The sequence below is a fragment of the Cinclus cinclus genome, chromosome 12 (assembly GCF_963662255.1).
Source record: "Cinclus cinclus chromosome 12, bCinCin1.1, whole genome shotgun sequence".
NCBI classification, from domain to species: Eukaryota; Metazoa; Chordata; class Aves; order Passeriformes; family Cinclidae; genus Cinclus; species Cinclus cinclus.
Window position 1 is genome coordinate 21,259,423 of NC_085057.1, and position 19,981 is coordinate 21,279,403.

General features: G+C 43.2%; 1 protein-coding gene across 12 annotated transcripts in view; it reads right to left on the reverse strand.

Moving 5' to 3' along the window:
• The window catches only part of ATP2B2 (ATPase plasma membrane Ca2+ transporting 2), a 169,083-nt gene extending 149,582 nt beyond the window's left edge, over positions 1-19,501 (reverse strand). For all 12 annotated transcript variants that reach the window (XM_062500956.1, XM_062500955.1, XM_062500953.1 and 9 more), the window contains exon 1: positions 19,303-19,501. In XM_062500956.1, the coding sequence (XP_062356940.1) occupies positions 19,303-19,501 (199 nt within the window). The remainder of the gene's footprint in view (positions 1-19,302) is intronic.
• Between the last annotated feature and the right edge of the window lie 480 nt (positions 19,502-19,981).

Sequence of the window (19,981 nt, forward strand, 5' to 3'; positions counted from 1 at the left end):
TTCATGAAATTCTTTACTTTTGTTTTTTTTCTGACTGGGCTGAGGGCTACGGCATGAGCAATCTCCTGCTTGATCTGGGCAAAGGCTTGCTGCTGCTCAGGACCTTAGTGGAAATTGTTTTTTTGTCGGGTGACCAGCTAGAGAGGGCTCACGATCTGGCTGCACTAAGGAATGTGCATTTTCCAAAAGCCTATGGCACTTAGGAAAGGTTGTGTTTCCTTTTTGTTGGTTGGTGGAGACACTGCGGTGATCTTATTGATGACCTCAGTGGGGATTTGGCGCTGTCTGTCCTGCCACTTTACTTCCAGGAACTGGATTTTTTGGGCAGGACCTTTGACTTTGCTTCTTTAGATGGTGAAACTGGCTTTCAGCAGAATCTGGATGATCTTCTCTCCTTTCTCAAATACTTCCATTGCCGTGTTCCCCCACACAATGATGTCATTGATGTACTGCAGATGTTCTGGAGCTTCACCGTTTTCCAGTGCAGCCTGGATCAGTCCATGGCAGATGGTGGGGCTGTGTTCTCACTCTTAGGGCAGTCGGTTCCAGGTGTACCGTACGCTCATTCAGATGAAAGCAAACTGAGGCCTGCACTTTGCTGCCAGAGGAATGGAGAAAAATGCATTGGCAATGTTAATGGTGGCGTACTACTTTGCTGCCTTGGACTCCAGCTCGTACTGGAGTTCCAGCATGTCCGGCACGGCAGCGCTCAGCGGTGGAGTCACTTCATTCAATGCACGATAGTCCACAGTCAATCTCCATTCTCCGTCAGACTTGCGCACAGGCCAGATGGGGCTGTTGAAGGGTGAGTGGGTTTTGCTGACCACCCCTTGGCCCTCCAGCTCACGGATCATCTTGTGGATGGGGATCACGGCATCTCGATTTGTCCTGTACTGCCTGTGGTGCACTGTGGAGGTGGCAATTGGCACTTGCTGCTTTTTCACTTTTAGGAGTCCTACTGCAGATGGGTTCTCTGATAGTCCAAGCAAGGTGTTCAATTGCTTAATGCCTTCTGCCTCTACAGCAGTTATTTTAAAAGCCTACCTGAGTTCTTTTGGGTCTTTGTAATAGCCATTTCTGAGGAAGTCTATACTTAGAATACAGGGTGCCTTTGGGCCAGTCACAATTGGATGTTTTTGCCACTTTTTCCTAGTTAGGCTTACTTTAGCCTCCAGCAAAGTCAATTTTTGTGATCTCCTTGTTACCCTAGGAATAGAAACAGGCTCTTCCTCCATGTGTTCTGATGGTATTAGGGTGCATTGTGAACCAGTATTAACTAACGCTCTACGTTTTTGTGGCTTTGATGTGCCAGGCCATTGGATCCACACTGTTCAAAAGATTAGGTATTTTCGTGCCTCTTCCCGGCTAGAGGTAGGGTCCCTCTAGCCCTGGTTATTATTTTCTTCCTGGGCATACATATTGGAGGTTTCCTTAAGGGGATTTGACAAATTATCCTCTCTTGTATAATACCCTGCACCTTGGTTATATGAAATTGAGACTACCTTTACTTTAGTGGAGCTCCTTCGGTTAGTGTTTTTCTTTTTGAGTTGACGCACTCGTGTTGCCAGGGCAGAAGGGGGTTTCCCATTCCACCTTTTTATGTCTTCCTCATGGTCACGGAGAAAGAACCACAGGTCAGTTCGTGGGGTGTACCTTCTTTTTCTAGTTGCGGGACGTTGGGCTTTAATTTGGGGATCTGTGACTCTCACAGGTGTTGCATTGACCTTCCTCATCTTCCCCCTCACCCTTTTTATCTTCTTAAACTCCTTTTTGAGTTCCTTAATGACGGTAGAGACTTGAGCTTTCATTGGGCCACTGATCATACTTTCAAAATTTTTTACCTTTTTGGCAACAGAACTCACTGTCTCCTCGTTGTTGTTAGCATTAATGGCTGCAATGAATGTGGTGTATTGAGATGGCCTCAGGTGTGCTAGATTCTACAACATTTGCCCTGTGAGTTTGACCTTGTCGGGGTCATTGTTACGTTGTTCACTCCTTCCAAAGAATACTTCCAGTATTGCCACTTTTCTCAGTTGTTGGATCCTCTCTTTAAGGGTTTTCCAGCGTATTCTATGGTGGTGGTTCTGCATTCTTTCTTTATGGACAAACCTTTTTTTTACACTCATTAAAAGCCGCTCCCAGAGGGAAAGGAGGCTTGGCTCTCTTATGAATATGTGATCCGCGCCTGAGTCCTGGGTCAGGGGTCCCAAATTCCTTGCCTCAGTACCATCCAGCTGCACACCTGTACCCATAAGGTCCCAGACCCGCAGTAACCATGTTGTAAAAGCCTCACGGCCCCTTCGTACAACATCTTTACGCAGATTACGGAGACTCTCGTATGACAGGGACTCTGTGACGATCTCAACCTCTGGCTCCCCTGCTGGTTGTGAGGGCCCTGCTTTCTGATCCTTATTATCCAGGTGCTTTGTTTTCACCTTAGACTTTCTAGTTTTCATAGGGGCAACTGCTGCTCATTGTGAGTGCCTTTGCAGTTCAGTTGGAACCTGGAGAGATGTAACATTTGTGGGTTCCACTGCTGCACCATCAGGTTTTCTCTTTTTAAGGCAGGGGGAGAGTTTTTTAAGAGCTGGGGAAAGGTACTTTTTTAGCATATGGCCCATTTCCTTTACTAGAAACCCCACCCACTTTGGGTGGTTCCTCTCTGAGGTGGGCTCTGCGGCAGAGTTAGGCTTAGGGGCAACATCCTTAACCTTTGGGGCAGGCTCAGGCTCAGGGGCAGCATTTTTAGTTTCTGGGGCAGAATCCTTATTTCTTGGGCGACGTATTAGGGTTGTCATCCAAGTCCACTTCCTTTCATTTTTGAATGTTAAATAGAACAGGTTTACAAGGCCTATTAGCAATGTCAGCCACTGTATGATATCATTACCACTTAGAAGAGATTTGAACCCTTCAAAAACTGGTGGAGAAGGCCCAAAAAACTGTGTAAGGAGTTGGGACAAAATTTTTTCTGGTGTCATAGCCTTACAGTATGTACCAATATTAAAGTAACCTCAAAAACATACAGTTAGAGTGTGATAGCTCAGAATCCATGTACCTGCCTTCCAGAGGAAGTTAAAAAATTCATCAATTTCTCACGTTATCAACCCACAAAATGAACTGGATAATAGTTACAGCAGCCTGAGTTATAGAACCCATGTTCAAGTAAGGGATTGCAAATGGGAGAGATAAAGCTGTGGCCACATGGAGCCCAAACCACGGTAAGCTGGACAACATGATGCCACCTAACACAAAACTGAGGTAACTCAAGAACTGTTATTCCTTTTTCACCCTTTCCTCTCAATGCCCTCGGACCTCACGTTGGGCGGCCAAAATCTGTCCTGGTTTGAAAGACACGTATTTGCTAAAGAAAGCAGAAGCTTCCCTTTGGACTGAAAAATGTGATCCTTCCTTCCTACAAATTATTATGATTTTGAAATTAAGGGAGCTCTCAGGCAAAGATATGGGGGTAGGAATAACAGTTCTTTACTAGTATAACTAACAAGACAAACAAGAACAACAACAGCTATGAAATTACCCACAAACAGAACAGTGACTCAGTCCCAGTGTTTTTTGGCTGCAGGCACCTTTTCCCTGAGCTGCAGTTCCCGGTGCTGGGGGCGGGCAGGTCCCGCAGAGCTGCAGGAGGGCTGGGGGTGATGGCAGAGCTGTCCCAGGGGGAGAGAGAGATGGAGAGAGAGCTCTCCGCTCACGGTGTGGGTCCTGGTGCTCAGCAGAGTGCTGGATGGTGGAGTTCACAGCGAGAAGGCAGCAGTGCAGGGTCCGACAGCAGTGAGGATGGCTCCCGGTGCTGGGATGACAGGGATGGGCCAGAGGCGGCGATCGTCCTTCTGGTCCGAAGTCCACGGGGGAAATGGGCCAAGCCAGAGCCTTCCTTCTCCTCTTCTGGATGTTTGAATATCTAGGGATTTCCCTCTTCCCTCCCCTCCCCACTTCCCCCTGCCACCAGGGCTTAGTCAATAGGTACCTCAGCATTACAATGGGGAAAATTCCACAGAGGGGAAAGGGAAAGAACCAACCCCCAACAAGAGGATGTCCCTGTTCACCAGCAGAAAAGCCTTCCTTGGCTTTACACACTCAACTCAGCATAATTAATTAAGGTTCTATAAACTGCCATTCCAAAGTTCCCCCCAGTTCTCAAACTGAAATTACTTTGAGCGCTTTTCAAGAAGTCTTAAGGAAGGATCAGTTGACTTTATGTAAAGATAATTTAAACAGAGGAGTATCGGCTATTATAACTTATCACTTTCAAGCTTCTCCTATGAAAACCAATTATCATGATATGAAAGTATTTTAACAACTATTTTTTTAATAATTACATTTTTATGTCTTGGACTGGATAGATTATTGCAGTTGATCAAGAGTCAAAGCACCAAAATCCATTAATTTTAACAATATTATAGAAGTTTAATCACATAAAACGGCTCTGTCGTAAATCATAAATGTTAAATTAATAATATTTTTCTAGAAAGTATTGAAAACTCTTGTGATATGCCAAAAAGTCAAAAATTTAAATAATCTTCTTAAAGAAGAAATAGAAATTTCATCTTTGTTGTGAGCAAAATAAGGGTTAAGTCAGGGAACAGAATGAAACAAAACCGAATCCTTGCATGTCTAGAAACATGAACACAAGTAGCCAATCTTCCTTGTCATTTAAAATACTGAGTTTCAGCCTGTAACTTCTACATTTAATTATCTCACCCAGTGAAAACAGGCAGAAGTTTTCAGAATTAATTTCTTATATAAATACTGCTCTTGACAGCCTTTCCAGCAAAGAGCAATCCAAATTTTTTTCAAAGATTCAGAACTAAAATCTGATCTAATTTTAAATGGTATGAAATTCACTGTGTAATTTGGGTTTGGGGTGGAGTGGTTTTTTAAAATCTTTTTCAAGCCACAAGCCCAGTTTGAAGATCACTGCTGGCCTTAAAATAGTTTCAACTGGAAATTGGCACAACCATTTACAGAAGACCATCTAGTTCATCGTTCAATGCACCCAAACTTGTAATTATCAACTTTAATATCTCAAGTAGATTTATTTAAAATCATCCTGAACCATTTGCCTTGAACAGTCACCACTGAATCTGCTGCCAAGGACTGATGTAGCCACAATCACCCATTCGTACCAGGGATATTTGACTGATTCCCCACCATCCTGCAGATAAGGGAGAGAAAAAAGAGCCAAGTTCAAACACCAACAATAGGGCATAGCAGATAATGGAGATTAATTCTGCCAAAAGGGCCAAGTTCAAACAGAAAAAATGGGGGCAGAGCAGATAAAGGAGATGAATTCTGCCAAAAGGACCAAGTTCAAACAGGACAAATGCTCAGCACGACCTGATCAATACTTGAAAGCACAGGGTCACCTCCAAAGACTTTGGGTTGTTAGAGAAAGTGGAGATGAGGCCACAAGGGGGATTCCACAACCACTTCAAAATCAGAGATACTGAAGATCATCAGGAAGCAGAAAAACACACAAAAAAAATAATAAAACACCAAACCACCAAACAAATAGAGACCAAAAAACAAATGAGCAACAAAGGAAATGTGTACCTGCAAAGAAATTGCAATCAAAGGACAATGGAAAAAAGTCAAGAAAACTGGACCAAGAATGGTTTGGTCTGAAATCACAACAGAACAGAATTTTGATATTTGTTTTTTCAGGTTGTCTATAAGCATAAACTCGGACATGGAAGAATCCACAAGAGGGAACATTATACTGAATTTTAAAAGTGGAAAATGCAGATATTCATAACAAGGCAGCTAGATCACTTAAATTTATCAGGGTAACCTTCTATCACTGCTGACCACTCACACCAACACCTGCAATTCAATAACACAAGAAAATGTGGATAATGTGCTTGGATGAAGAAATAACCTCTTAGGCATTACATAGCTTAAGATTTTTTTTATTGTTCCTGTCAGCCACCACCAGTCCTTGCAATCTATCAAGGTTACAACATTCCTGGGCAGTCCCAGGCAGCTAAGATGTGTTTCCAATTTTTAATAATAGAATAAACTTTTGCAAAAATATTTCAAAATTAAAACAGGCTTAACTCCTTACACCCCTCAAAATTTATATGAGGCGGACAAAAATTTCTCTTAAAGATCCTATGGCAGCAACTGAATCTTTTAAGGAAGATTCAAGCATGACTGAAGATCTCCAAATAAAATTCAGGACTTTCAAGCAACAATGCAAGTTAAGAGGCTAAAAACCAAGGAAAGAGAGGAGAAAAGACTGTAAATCACAATGAAATAGTGATAATGAGAAATCCAGGGGATTGCAAACTGGGTCCCAGATTTGGGGCATTAATTCCAAATCACTCATTTAAACCAGAGTTTGCTGTTCCAACACGAGCATGACTGGACAGAAGAGATACCAGAGGCTTGCATTCTCCAGGGAAGAATGCCAGCACCCAGAAGAGCAGCTGGGAGTGACTCCAGAGCAGGGCTGGATGTCCCCACAGGGACATCTCCCACCCACAGCAGCTGCTCAGTGTGAGGACATTGACAGGAGAGAGCAGAAGAACAGACACAAAGCTTTCCCCATCCAGGGAATGGCGTCGACTGCCATCCCACACCAAGTCCCACACGATTTTTCTTTGCAGTTTTAAGCTGTGAGCTGCAGAGACATTTGTGTCAGCATCAATACTTTGGGAAAAGTGGGGCAGCAAAAAGAACTGCCAGCATCTCATGGCAAAACATGCCACACTGATAACCTTGTTAAACAGGATTAACATCAGGAATTAAAAATAACATCGAGGTTTGGTGAAGAAAAAACTACTGATTTTACCCTAAGAGGCCCCATCTATTGCAAATGCTAAAATAAAGTTATTTCTAAGTATTTTCAAACTCTGCAGATCTCTTACCATGCCTACTCCTCAGGGCTGAAGGCACAAAATCAGTTTCTTCAAAGCCATTTATTTAATACCCAACCCAAACCAGCTCACTCTCAGTTTGCACGTGGCATTTTGGAGCAGTGGTGCACACACACGTTAACGAGCTGAGTGTATTTGTTCTCTGCTGAGGGGTCACTTCAAAACAGTGAATAAGACAATTTGAGCTTAATCTGGTATTTCTGCCATCTGATATTTCCTACTGAAGCAAATGAACTCAGCTGCGCTGTGGCATTAAACACAACCAAACCAGCAGGGCCAGCTCATTGAAGGAAACACGACTGACTCATGGCGCTTCCTCAGCTAAAACTGCTCCAATTCTCTGCTCATACAACAAATTGTGCACATCCTTCAGTGTGCACCGTGGGCTTGGGTGTAAAAGAGAGAAAAAACACCAGTAGCTCAGAAAAGAATGATCATTCCTTTAAAACTCACTTCTGAGGGTTCAGGTTCTGGGTTTTACTTTGGGGGTTGCCGCACGTGAGGTTTCATGTTTATAAGCAAGTAAAGAAGCAGGAGGTGTAACACAACCACTGAGATTTCCCCAGGAACAAACCCAGCAACACATTCCTAGAATTTCCTTAGCTATCTGTAAATTTTAAAAACTCATTTGCTGAGTCCTTCAACACCCAGAGCTTGGAATCATCAGATGGACAAGGCACAAAAAAATAAGTAGATTTATCATCCTAGGACCAGCTACAACTCTCATGTAACAGCCTCACGTAGCAGTGAATTGTTGGAAATTATAAAACTCAAACTAATTTTTAATTACTTGCAAGTAGTGCTCACTTTTAGCCAGCATCAGTTGGGTTTCTTCACAGACTCTTGTTGGAGTAGCCAAAGATACAGGGGAGATTAAGGCCTAGAAATTTGGAGAAAAAGCTGATAAAAGGACTAAAGCATGGGGACCAAATCAGCATGAAAAGGAAAATATCAATAACCAATAGAGGACTGAATGTTAACTAATGAAGAAAATCACCTCACTTAGAACCAATGAGTGTCAATTTCTTTGCTAAAAATGCATAAATAAGTGAAAAGGTTTTGTATCAGCACTGGCGTGGGGGCTGGAACTTTGTAAGCCACTCACCTCTGGGCCAAGATTGAAGTAATGCCTTGCTAAAACTAAGAAGACAGTGGTAGAGAAGGTTATTTTCCCCTGTTTTGTGGGGATTTTGGTACCATCATGGCTCCTGTTTGACACACCCTGCCCCTGATAACCACCTACAATTTGGTCCCCTTTGGTGATTGTGTCTGAAGCCTGGAAAGCAAATGGTTCTGAACACTTCAGTGGGCACCTGTTCCACACCCCCAGGTGAGCTCTGTCACACTGTCCCTGACGTGCCCCACACACCCAAAAACTCACTGGCTTGAGAAAACAATGGAACAAAGGAGCAGCCCGGGCACTGAGCACCCCCACGGGAGAGTGCACAAAGCCAGCAGGGGAGCACACCTGAACACTTCCAGAATTTTCCACGTTTACACCACATTTCTGCAGGAAACAGCAGGGGGCTTTAATGCACTGTGAGGTTTTCTCTCAGTAAAAACTCAACAACTTGAGTAGTGAAAAGCACAGATCCTGACCTGGCCAGCCTCTTCACTCTTTGGATTCATTACCACAAACAAGGTGGGATTTTCTCCAGGGTTTCTGTGGGCTGAAAGTCACCTGTAACACTACAGTTCAGGGACAGACAGAGATTCTGGCTGCAGATGTCAATGTGGATGACCTCTGCTATCCATGGAAGACCACCCAACAGTCATGACCCCACTGGTAGAGCAGAATGGTGATGGCATGCAGCAATTCCTACAACTGTACGATTTTTTTAATGAAGGTAAAACAACTTCAAGGTGTAATTAAAAAGCAAGCAAAAGCAAACTAGAAAAGAGAAAATAGAATATCTCAGGAAAGAATGATCATTCCTTTAAAACTGAGCTCCTGTGCCAGGGAAAGGGAGGGGGCCAACACATGACTGAAGTGAGGCAAACCCAAGGAAACCCACAGCATCCCCAGCTGTCACCTGAGCTTCCAAACTGAGGCAAAAACTTGAGACTGCCAGGAAAACCGTGCAAAAATCCAAGTGGCTTTGCTGTATTGTTTAAAGAAATAATTAACTGAGGCACCCAGATTAATGTTAAAATTATAACTGCACAGCTGCCCTGCAATTCCACAGCATTCCCATATATCTTTCTTCCACATTAATGCTGCCACAGTGCTGAACAAACGGCTGAATGCTGCAGCATCCAAGGAGCTGTGCCCTCACTTACAGAGGCAAAGTGAAATCCTGCTGCAGCTCATGGAGCACTCACTGGATGCTCTGAGAAAATTTTCCTCTTATTCTGTACCTCCTTCAAGGGCAAGTTCACCTTTTGAAGCACATCTGTAAAGGAGTGGGCTATTCCCTCTTTTCCCTCATCTCCAATGCTAATCAGAGGAAAAGAATCATGACAGCTTTTAAACTACTCCATAAATTTGGTCAGTTTTCCTTTCCAAAACTCATTTTTTTCAGACTTTTTGTAACTCAGAGGACTGTACCTACCTAAGCTGCCCTCACACTGAAATAGACTGTTCCTCTGTGGAAAGTGCTGGGGAGGAGAGATTGACACAAAATGCAAAAAGAATAATCAAAGGAGCAGCACAGCCTGTGGAAGCTCTGGTTTGGAAGCCTTAGCAGAACTGACTCAGCTCATAATCCACACAGGAAAAGAGTATCTGCAGTCCCTGAAGAATTTCATTTGAAAGCAAAGAGGAAACAAGGGCTAGTAAATGCTATTGTTACAGAAATAGCAGCTACATACACCCAGAGATTTCTATTACACAACTGAAAACCTCTGCCTTTAATAGAATCCGTGGCTGCTTTGCCAAGTTCTGGACTGGCAATTAGGATGAGACATTGAAATGCATTGTTTTGCCAGCTCCAAGGCATGGACAAGGAATGGGATTTATAATGAGCATTCAGAAAGGGTTTCTTCCTTCTTTAAAAGTGAAAAAGGAAGTTACTATACCCAGCTGAAGGCTGTGCCAGGGAACGTTATCTATTGTCTGTGAAGTAGGTTTTTTATGTCTGAGGTAATCAGCAGCTTTTCAGGATTTGGGGGGGCTGCTTTCTCCTTACACCTTGCAGGATCTCAAGCACAGTTTCCAAAACACGTACACAGATATGAAAAAAAAAACAAAACAAAACAAAAACCACAAATCCTGGAGATGGAGGAGAAATAATTTCCAGAGATACTTCAAAGGCAAGTGAGAAACTATGAGTGTACCACATTAAAGGAGGTCAGCACAGAGGGAATGCAGATATGTTTGTCTTGGAAGCACATTGAGCTGGCTGCAAAAATACATATTTGGCTTTATTTTCCACTCACCTTTGTAAGTAACAGGCATGTCAAAAACCAACCTCTGACTTCTTGGAAAACAAATGGAAACAGTAAATTTGAACAGTCTAGATTTGAAGGGAGAGTAGTGATTAGAGTGATTAGTAGTGTGAGTAGAAAGGGACAGGAGGCAGGAAATCATTACAGCACCTAACACTCTTCTTATCCCAGGTCTGTTGATATAAGTTACCTTCAAAAGAAAAATGACCATTCAATCATTAATTTCCTCTTGCAGAGCTGCTGAGCTTAGACTTGTACAGTGAAGCCACTGCCCCATTAAAAAAAAAAAAAGCACAATCCTCTTCCATGAAAACACAGAAATGCAATGCTGAATAAAAGAAAAACAAAATTCAACATTTAGTTATTGTGAGGAATGGCATTGTCATCACCTGTCCAATCCACAGATGATCCTTACAAAGACTTAAGCAGCAAAATTTCCCAATTTCTATGGCTCAGCTGGAAGCAGCATCACTGCTAGCAGCAACACTTGTCAAAAATGTCTGGGAACACCTAAAAGAGATTCAAATAGTTGTTTTATCTCTACATTTTCAGGTGACACTTTAAAGGGAGCAGGTTTTGCACCCCTGTAAGTGACAGCTGAGACAATGAATTTAGAGCTTTGCTTTTGCAGCAGGGCCAGTCCCACCAGGACAAAACCACTGCATGGCAACTCTTCCCTTTCACAGGACACTGACAAAATCAGGCTAAACCCCTTCTCTGTCTCTGATACACTGCAAAGGCAAAGCTCAATTCCATCAAGGGCACACAGGCTCCATCGATTGGATTATTCATTTGGTGTAATGGACTTTGCTTTCTTCCTGCAGCCTTCTCAAAACAAGAACAAAATGAAGATAAATCAGCTCGCTCTCAGGGCTGGCATTCTATAGATATTTATGGATTTCTGAGCCCTGCAATACAACGGAAAGGAGGCATTCCCCAAGGATGTTTTCCTCTGCAGTCTTGTTACCTTCCCAGCAGCTCCCCAGCACAGGGACACACCAAGGAAAGGCTGCAACCACCCCTCCCTTTAGATCTTTCTTTGCCATCACTGAGCCAAACTCCAGCTTTCCCTTCCCCAGCACAGGAGCCACTTGGACACCACAGCCCAGAACGATCCCTGTTTGATCCTCCAAGCAAAGCCCTAACTGCCATTTTCCGAGGGAGCACCAGCAATGTAATCCCAGTTTGCCACTGGGACAGCTGATATAGCTCTCATGGAACACAAAGATGACTTCCTCCGTTGCTGCACTGCGCCCATTATGCTGCAGGCCTGGCCTCATCTTTTTCTCACACAATAAATGAGCTGATTATGCCAACAAACTCAAGCCACTAGTCCTAAGAGTGAGATTACAGGTTTATCAACTGTCCTATATAATGGCAACACTTTCCATCACTTATTAATTCAGCAGAAAGGGGCTGAGTCCCTGTATTGCATCACTGCATTGAGATCAAGGAGAAACGTGGGGCACAACACCTTATGGAGAATGCTGACCTGCAATAATCTCCTTGCAAAGAGGGAAAGAATAAAGAAAGTTGCTGGACCAGGTTTTCCTTTGACTTACAACACAATGTAGTTGTAATTGAGTTGTAAACTGGAATGGACAAATGCTAGTCCTGTGCAGATGAGGTACAGAAAAATTTCACACCTATTTATTACTCTGTTCATTTAAATCTGAGGTACAAGAGCAGAATGTATGGCTGTGGTCAGTACACCCTGCCTGCATGTATTTGATGTCTTACAGGGAAAAGGGGATTTCAGCTTGCATGAAAATAGCCTCCTCTCTAAGTGTTGCACCTGCTGAGGTAAGATAATCATTGAGAGGAAGATGATGTCCTGGGTAATCACATAAATAAATCAGCACTGACCCCAGAAAATCTCTGATGCTGCCTAACAGAAAAAGCAGAAGACACTCAGTCACTTTCTACCTTTCCTAGCCTTACTTTAAAGCACTGCCTGTAACCCAGAGAGAACCTTTTTGCAAGCCTTTTAGGATTCTCAAAGGAGCAAGTATATTTTTTTTTTTTTTTAAAGCTTTATGGGGAAAATGCATCATGCAGTATCTCTCTAGTTCTCCACAAGAAATTGAACAAAGCCAAAGTAAATCAGCAAGTGGCACAACATGCAAGAACCCAGAAACAAAATGAGCAATGAAATTGGACTTATCACAGAGAAAAATCTGAGCCATTCATTTGAGATGCTTATGTTTGGGTAACCTTTGGAAGAATGTGTGCTGTTTCATTATACAAACAATGGAAGTATTAGATAAGGAGAAGAAGCGCCATTGCCAAGAAAGCTCCAGGCACCCCTTCCAAATCATGAAACACAGAGATGCGACTGTATGGAAATACCACTCCTGCAGCAGGAGTGACAAACCTACAGAGCTGTTCCTGCCAAGACAAGTGGGTCCCAGTGGGAGTGCAGCTCAGGAACCCCAGCAGGAGCAGCACATCTGCCTGGCACTGGGACACAGGAACCAAATTCAACCTCCCTAAGGCCAAGCCTTACAGCTGGGCCAGGCCTGTAGTGCAGGACTGAGAGAGCCCCGTGCGCCAAAGCAAACCCTCCACAACTTCTTCACACACAACCATCTCACCCCGATCTCTCCCGGCTGTTCCAGCCCTGGAAGGCCCTGTGACAACGGAGCTCCATGTGACAATGGGGATCCATGTGACAACAGAGCACTGCCCCACACAGCAGAGTTGCAAAGAGCCACCAGTGAGGGATGCAGGGCTTTTCCTGTGGAGAGAAGGCAGGAGGGGTCCCTGGGCCAGTGGGAGGGAAGCAGAAGGGAAGTCCCTGCGTACACTCTGTGCTGCCCACTCTTCCCACAGAGTCAGGGACAGCTCCAGCTCCCCCAGACATCCAGGCAGGGAATCATGGAATTGTTTGGGTGGGAAAGAGCCTTTAAAGGTTGCCCAGCCCAGCCCCTGCAGAGAGCAGGCACATCTCCAGCTAGGTCAGGCTGCTCAGAGCCCATCCAACCTGGTGTAAAATATCTCCAGGGTTGGGACATCCCCCACATCTGTGGGCAGTGTGATCCTGTGTTTCAACACCCCCACTGTATGAAATTTCCTCCTTGTATCTAATCTATATAAACCCTCCTTCAGTTTAAATCAACTACCCCTTCTCCTATCACAACTTGGGGAAAAACATTTTAGCAGGACCTAACTCTCTTACAGGCCTCCAGCAAATACTGGGAGACTGCCATGGCCTTTCCCTGGGGTCTTCTCTTCCCCAGGAGAACAAACCCAGCTGGGATACACAAGGGGTTCTGCAACTGCAAATCCCAAATGGAGGAGCACCTAGGCCCTCTTCCTTCCTTCAGCAAGCGCAGGGAGCCTGTTGGGGCACCTGAGGGCAGCCACTGATGGAACCAGAGGAAAACATGGAGTTCTCCAAGCTCTCACCATCTCAGCCACACTCGGCACTGCACAAACACCCAGGTGAAATACAAGTTTAAAGTTCATCCATGGGGTTTTTCCTGCGCAGGGCAGGAAAAACCCCCGCGAGGCCTCGGCCACGACCATGCTGAGGGGTTTGTTCATGGCCAGGGCTGCTCTCTTGGCCCAAACCAAACCTTCCTGTGGGGAGGACAAGGACAAGTAAGGGCCAGTGCGTGCTTGGAGCTTGGCTGCTGGCCTGGGGGCTGCCAAATGGGTCTGGACTACAAGAGATGTTTGTCGCCACAAGTAAGGACAAGGAATTAGGCGGGCAGTGTGGCGATCCGGAGAGAGGATGAGCAGCTCTGCTCTTATACAGCTCCTAAGATGCTGCTTTGAAGGTTTCCCAAGTTACTTCAGCTCAACATCACAAAGAAACTCTTAAAATCTACTTTCAGAGAGCTGGCAATGTTCCTTTTAAGGAAATTGTAAAATCAATGAAAAATTATCCATCCTAATCTTGAATGAACTTATGGATAATATTGAATGGTTTATACATGATCAAGTGTATTCTTTTATCAATTAAAATGATGCTGTCTCCAATTTCTTTACATTCAGGATCTATTTTGACAGTGTGTTAAAAAAAAGCTCAGTCTGTGACAATCACAGAATCAATTATTTTACATTTCTATTTTAAATTTCTATTTGTCTGAATCAAGTAGTTTTCATTCCTTTCCCAATTTCCTTTCCAAATTCTTCACATCTCTGAAGCTGACTGAACACAGTGGTGCACCTGACTAAAATTCAGTGTAAACCAGCAAGAGCAGCTTCCAAACAGACTATTAAGTTATTAAAGGTGCATTTTTATAGAAGCAAGTGTGAGGAACCAAAACTAACAAGTATTAAAAGCAGCTGGTTGATTTTGTTGCATTCAATCTTTCTTCATCTTTTACCCTCACCGTTAAAATTGTGAAAGGCTTTTTAGATTGAAATAATGAAAAATAAACACACCTCCACAGCTGGTCCAATTGATTCTCAGTCCATATCACCCACATAAATATACATTTGAGAAGAGAGAGAACTTCTCTGGTAGCTCAACTAAGGGCAGTTGCGACGATTAAAAAGTCAACTTCTACAGAAGAAATATGTTGGGGGTTGGTTCTCTCCCTTTTCCCTCTGTGGAATTTTCCCCATCGTCATGCTAAGATACCTGTTGACTGGGCCCTGGTGACAAGGGGGAGGGGAGAGAGAGGAGGGAAACCCTGCGAAATTCAAACATCCAGAAGAGGAGAAGGAAGGCTCTGGCTCGGCCCTTTCCCCCCACGGAGTTCGGATGAGAAGGACGATCGCCGCCTCTGGCCCATCCCTGTCATCCCAGCACCGGGAGCCATCCTCACTGCTGTCGGACCCTGCCCTGCTGCCTTCTCACTGTAACCTGCCACCATCCAGCACTCTGCTGAGCACCAGGACCCACACCGTGAGCAGAGGGCTCTCTCTCCATCTCTCTCTCCCCCTGGGACAGCTCTGCCATCACCCCCAGCCCTCCTGCAGCTCTGCGGGACCTGCCCGCCCCCAGCACCGGGAACTGCAGCTCAGGGAAAAGGTGCCTGCAGCCAAAAAACACTGGGACTGAGTTACTGTTCTGTTTGTGGGTAATTTCATAGCTGTTGTTGTTCTTGTTTGTCTTGTTAGTTATACTAGTAAAGAACTGTTATTCCTACCCACATATCTTTGCCTGAGAGCTCCCTTAATTTTAAAATCACAGTAATCGGAAGAATCACATTTTTTCAGTCCAAAGGGAAGCTTCTGCTTTCCTTAGCAAACACCTGTCTTTCAAACCAGGACAAAATATTATCAACTAACTCTTAATTGATATTGTCATTATATCAATTTCCATGAAACCTTTCCCTGGTATTCTGAGATCTACAGACAGAAGGGGAAAAAAAAAAAATCCACAAAGCTGAAATGTTCTCCCCAGTGCACTCCTCCAGCCCATTTCTAGAACCTTAGAACCTTAAGCAGTTCTGTATTCACTAAATATCAACAGAAAAACTTTTTCTGAAGTGCTGGAACATCATCACCAATGTGTAACACCTTCTAAAGTGCCTGTTTGAGGCGTGGTTACACAGGTATCATCGTGGAAAGGTTCTTCCTTCATCTAAAAATTAAAAAAAGCTTCACTATAATGTGCCGGGACACGGCCCCAAGGCTGAGCACAGCCCCCAGAGCTCCAGGAACCTTTGGACAACACTCCCAGGGATGCACAGGGTGAGACTGTTGGGATGTCTGTGCAGGGCCAGGGGTTGGATCAATGATCCCTGTGATCCCTTCCCACCCAGGGTATTCCATAATTCTACATGCAGTGAATTCTTCACTGTTTACATGCACTGGAAATCACAGTGTCCAAGTATTTTAAGCAAGAAATCAGGGAAGTTAATTCACTGACACACTCCTGTAAGAAATAAATATTTTTATAAGGGAAAGTAGATTAAAAAGTTGCTGTAAATTGGTGGGCACTGTATAAAATTGTGGGTATATATGGTTAAGTATTGGAGAGAGTGGATTCCAGTCTCATTTGGTATTCATTCTCATTTGGTAACTCATCCCATTTTACCGGCTGTCCTTTATAAGGTATCACTGATGCTCCAGTAAGCCTCAGAGACTCCAACTGCATGGAAAATTATACAACTGTCAGCATAGCTCTGCCCAGGGAGGGGATTCAGTATTGTTTTGCAAAGTGACAGGGCTAGATGCTGCCTATATGTGATACTGCTGGGATAATCAAAGTGAAACTAATCTGAACACAAATATTTTTAGAGCAAATTCAAGTTGACACACGTGTATTTTTTGTATAAATTACTTCCACAGATTTTTGGGGAGGTTCTTTTTATGAGCACTTAAACGGGAGCTTCTCATTATAATATAATCACTTTAAGGCAAGAAATCCCTCAGGCATAAATGGAAGCTGGGATCTCGACTGCATCTGTAGCTAAAGGAGCAATCAAAGAAAATTTAAAGGAGAAACTAAAGTCTCATAACCCATAGTAATATTATTAATTCATTCAGTATGCAAATATTATTCTACTCAACATTCAGCAGACTTCCCCCGTTCCACTCTGCATTGAGACAGGAGTTCACAGGGAAATGAACCTCACAGCAGTGTCAATGACATCTGAGTTACAAATATGACATCTTGAGAAGTTCAAGGCCTTTAAAATCATTTCAAACAGCACTTCTAAGTGTGATTGATCCTACCAATCCATAGGTGGGACATCAAATATTAACATGGGAAATTAATTGCGTCAGCTCTGAGTTCATGACTACTTCTTCCTTTCTAAATAAACCAGTAAATTCAGGTTAGGTTAAATTCACACATTTTACCAAATTATCATGTCCATGCTGACAGGAAACATTTTTTTCCTCTGCTCCGGTAACTGTTTTGGTACTTATCCCACAAAATTACAGGGAAATTATCTTTTATGAAGATAAATTCTGGAAGAGCTTACAAGGCAGGGAAGAACCAGGTTCTAGAGTCAGGTCCTTTCACTGTTTCACAATCACTCAGGACTTCTGCTCAGGCCATTTGGGTTCTTCAAATAAGTGCCCTACGGTAATTCTTATTTCATATTTCCCATAAAACTATGTGAGATGTACAACAGACCAAAGTCTGAAAAAAACAAAGGAAGCTCAGTGAGCTGTGCTTCACCAAAAATGATACCTAGCTAGAAAAGTGATTTTCAGGCACGGCAGCAAATTGTGTTTTTCATAAAGGTATTCAATGAGGAATCCACAGTTCACTGCAGATACCAAAAGATAAAACTAAGCATGTCAATAATTAATTTTCAAATCATATCTGCTTGGTGTTAGAATCCCATTTCCACTTAAGAAATTATTATGTTTCTTTCATCTATGAATAGTCATCTCTTCCAGAATATCCTCTTCACTGAGCTTGGAATCAAGAAAAACAATGGCTTGGCACTTAGAACTAAATATAAGCTTATATTTGCCATGAACCTTTCAAGTTTCTTGTTATGGATACTTTCTCCCCAGTGAAAATTTCCGGAGTTTGACAAGATGTATTTCAGAGAATTTTTCCAAGCAAAACAATTACAAGTAAGATGTAAGTCTCATGTGAGTGGGAATTCCTATTAAGTGATCTACTTGAAAATTAAAACCCAGCAGAGCCTTCCCAGTTCCAAGGCTATGCTGATTGCCATTTGAAGCTGGAAAGGTTTTTCCCTAACGCACAAGTGATCAAGTGCACGTAATGCTTAGAGGAAAGTTACCTTATCTGCAGTATCAGATACAGATTACTGCCGGAGTCAGCGTGCCACTCTGCTGGATCCATACACTCTGTTCCAATATGAGGAATTGAGTTTCCCTGATGTCATAAACTGAACACACAGCGCAATTAACATCTCCTTTGAAGTTCACATTGACCAGGTAACCACTACAATGAGTTGGCAAAACTTGACTGAAGTCACCACCCTGAGCTCGGCTCAGATGGAGACTTCAGCTCTTGACTTCCTGCAAACATGGAATTCCTCAAGCTGAGACATTGACAGCTCCTCCTTTGGGACCCCTCAGCTGGGGTAATTTATGGTATCACACTACAATAGGCAGGTTTATGATGCCACCAATAATGCCAGACTTTGAGGCATTTAAACACTGGAGGTAACTAAATGATTAATTTTAGAAAGAAGAGAATGGAACAAAGCCAAGACTTTTATCTTGTTGAAGAAGAAAAGAACTTAAAATGAACATCTTGGCTTCATTACAAGACTGCAGAAATATTATAGACTGAAAGACTGTGTAATTTCCAAAACTGTTAATACTCCTTGGAGATAAAAATACAGTAACAAAAATAGAATTCTAAGAATTAAACTGAATTTTACTTGCACTTAAAGAGAAAGAAAATTGTGTGAGGAGAGGGAAACATTACACCATTGTCAATGCTTTATGGAGAGATATTTGGTTTGAGCATTAAAAACCAGACTAATAAATGATCAGGCAGAAGTCTTGAAAAACACTTAGGAAAATAGATACTAGAAAACTATGCTTGGTATTATTAAACATAAGAAAGTAAGGAGCTTAATTTTACACACAACAGAAGGGCACCTAATAAAAACCTCAATACAATCACAGACTGATGATTTCAGCGAAATTATCTATGGTAATATAATAAGTGAAGATTAGTAACCTATACATAAACATAAAAAAAAAAAATCGATCTACACAGTAACATAATGTGCATCTCAAAAGGTCATTTCATACCCTCAAGATGTCCAAGTACCCAAAAGCTGTTTTGAAGCAACTGTTTTTGTGCTTTCTTTCCCCCGGGAGCACAGAGATTCAAGTCTCTTTGCAATGCCTAAAACACATGCTGATTTTTTGTGGCATTTTAAGGAAGAATAAATGCATTTAGCTGTTAAGACAAGAAGCACTCCTTTCACTCTCATGCCAGCTTTAGCTATAGCTAGACTGGTTTACTTTCTTTCTTAGAAGACTCTTGTTTTATTATTGCAGGGAATAATGGCAGCACCATGAGAATTCTGTTCAGGTTGGAATCAAAACCTCTTTTTTCATCATCTGGAGGGTGTTTACACAAAGTCCCCTAACTGAAGTGAGAAGTGCTTACCTTCTGTGGGTGATGTCTTCAGATGTCTGCAGAGCCCCTCTGTTTCCCCATAAGTCTCTTTAATTTTTACTACTGCTTCTGTCCCTCGGAGTTCCATGAGGGAGCGCAGTTCCTGCAGTGTGCACCCAAACTCTCCTGCATGATTGGCCTCATTTCTTTGGTTCTTGGAATAAAAATCGCTATTTGTCATGTCGCCCATCGTGGCTTGGTTATATTGCTCCACTCGTTGCAGTTGATACAATCTTAAAACTGTTTAAAAATTGAAGGAGAGGAATCTTGAATTCCAATGTGAGAAATTAAATAGATTCCCGCGTGTGTCCGGCGAGCGACGTGGAGGATGCTCCTGGCGAGGAGGGTGTCCCTGACTGACTGCAGGTCACAGAACGGCTGCTCTCAGGGCTGCAGACCAGCTCCACTCCATTCACCATTTCCCATTATGCTGCACCCAAGCTGTAGAATCTACATGGTCATTTCTTCCTCTGGACCTTTGGGAACAAGCAGAAAGGACTCATTACAAGGCGTGATGTTACACGGATTCAGGCAACCAGGGGAACTGCGGGTCGGCAGCACCCACCCCAGGAGAGCACCGGCTCTGCCTTAGATAAAGCTCTCCACGGCTCGAGCACCAACGCTCGAGTGCCAAGAGCAGCCGCTAAATAAGATGAGTCATGAATATTAA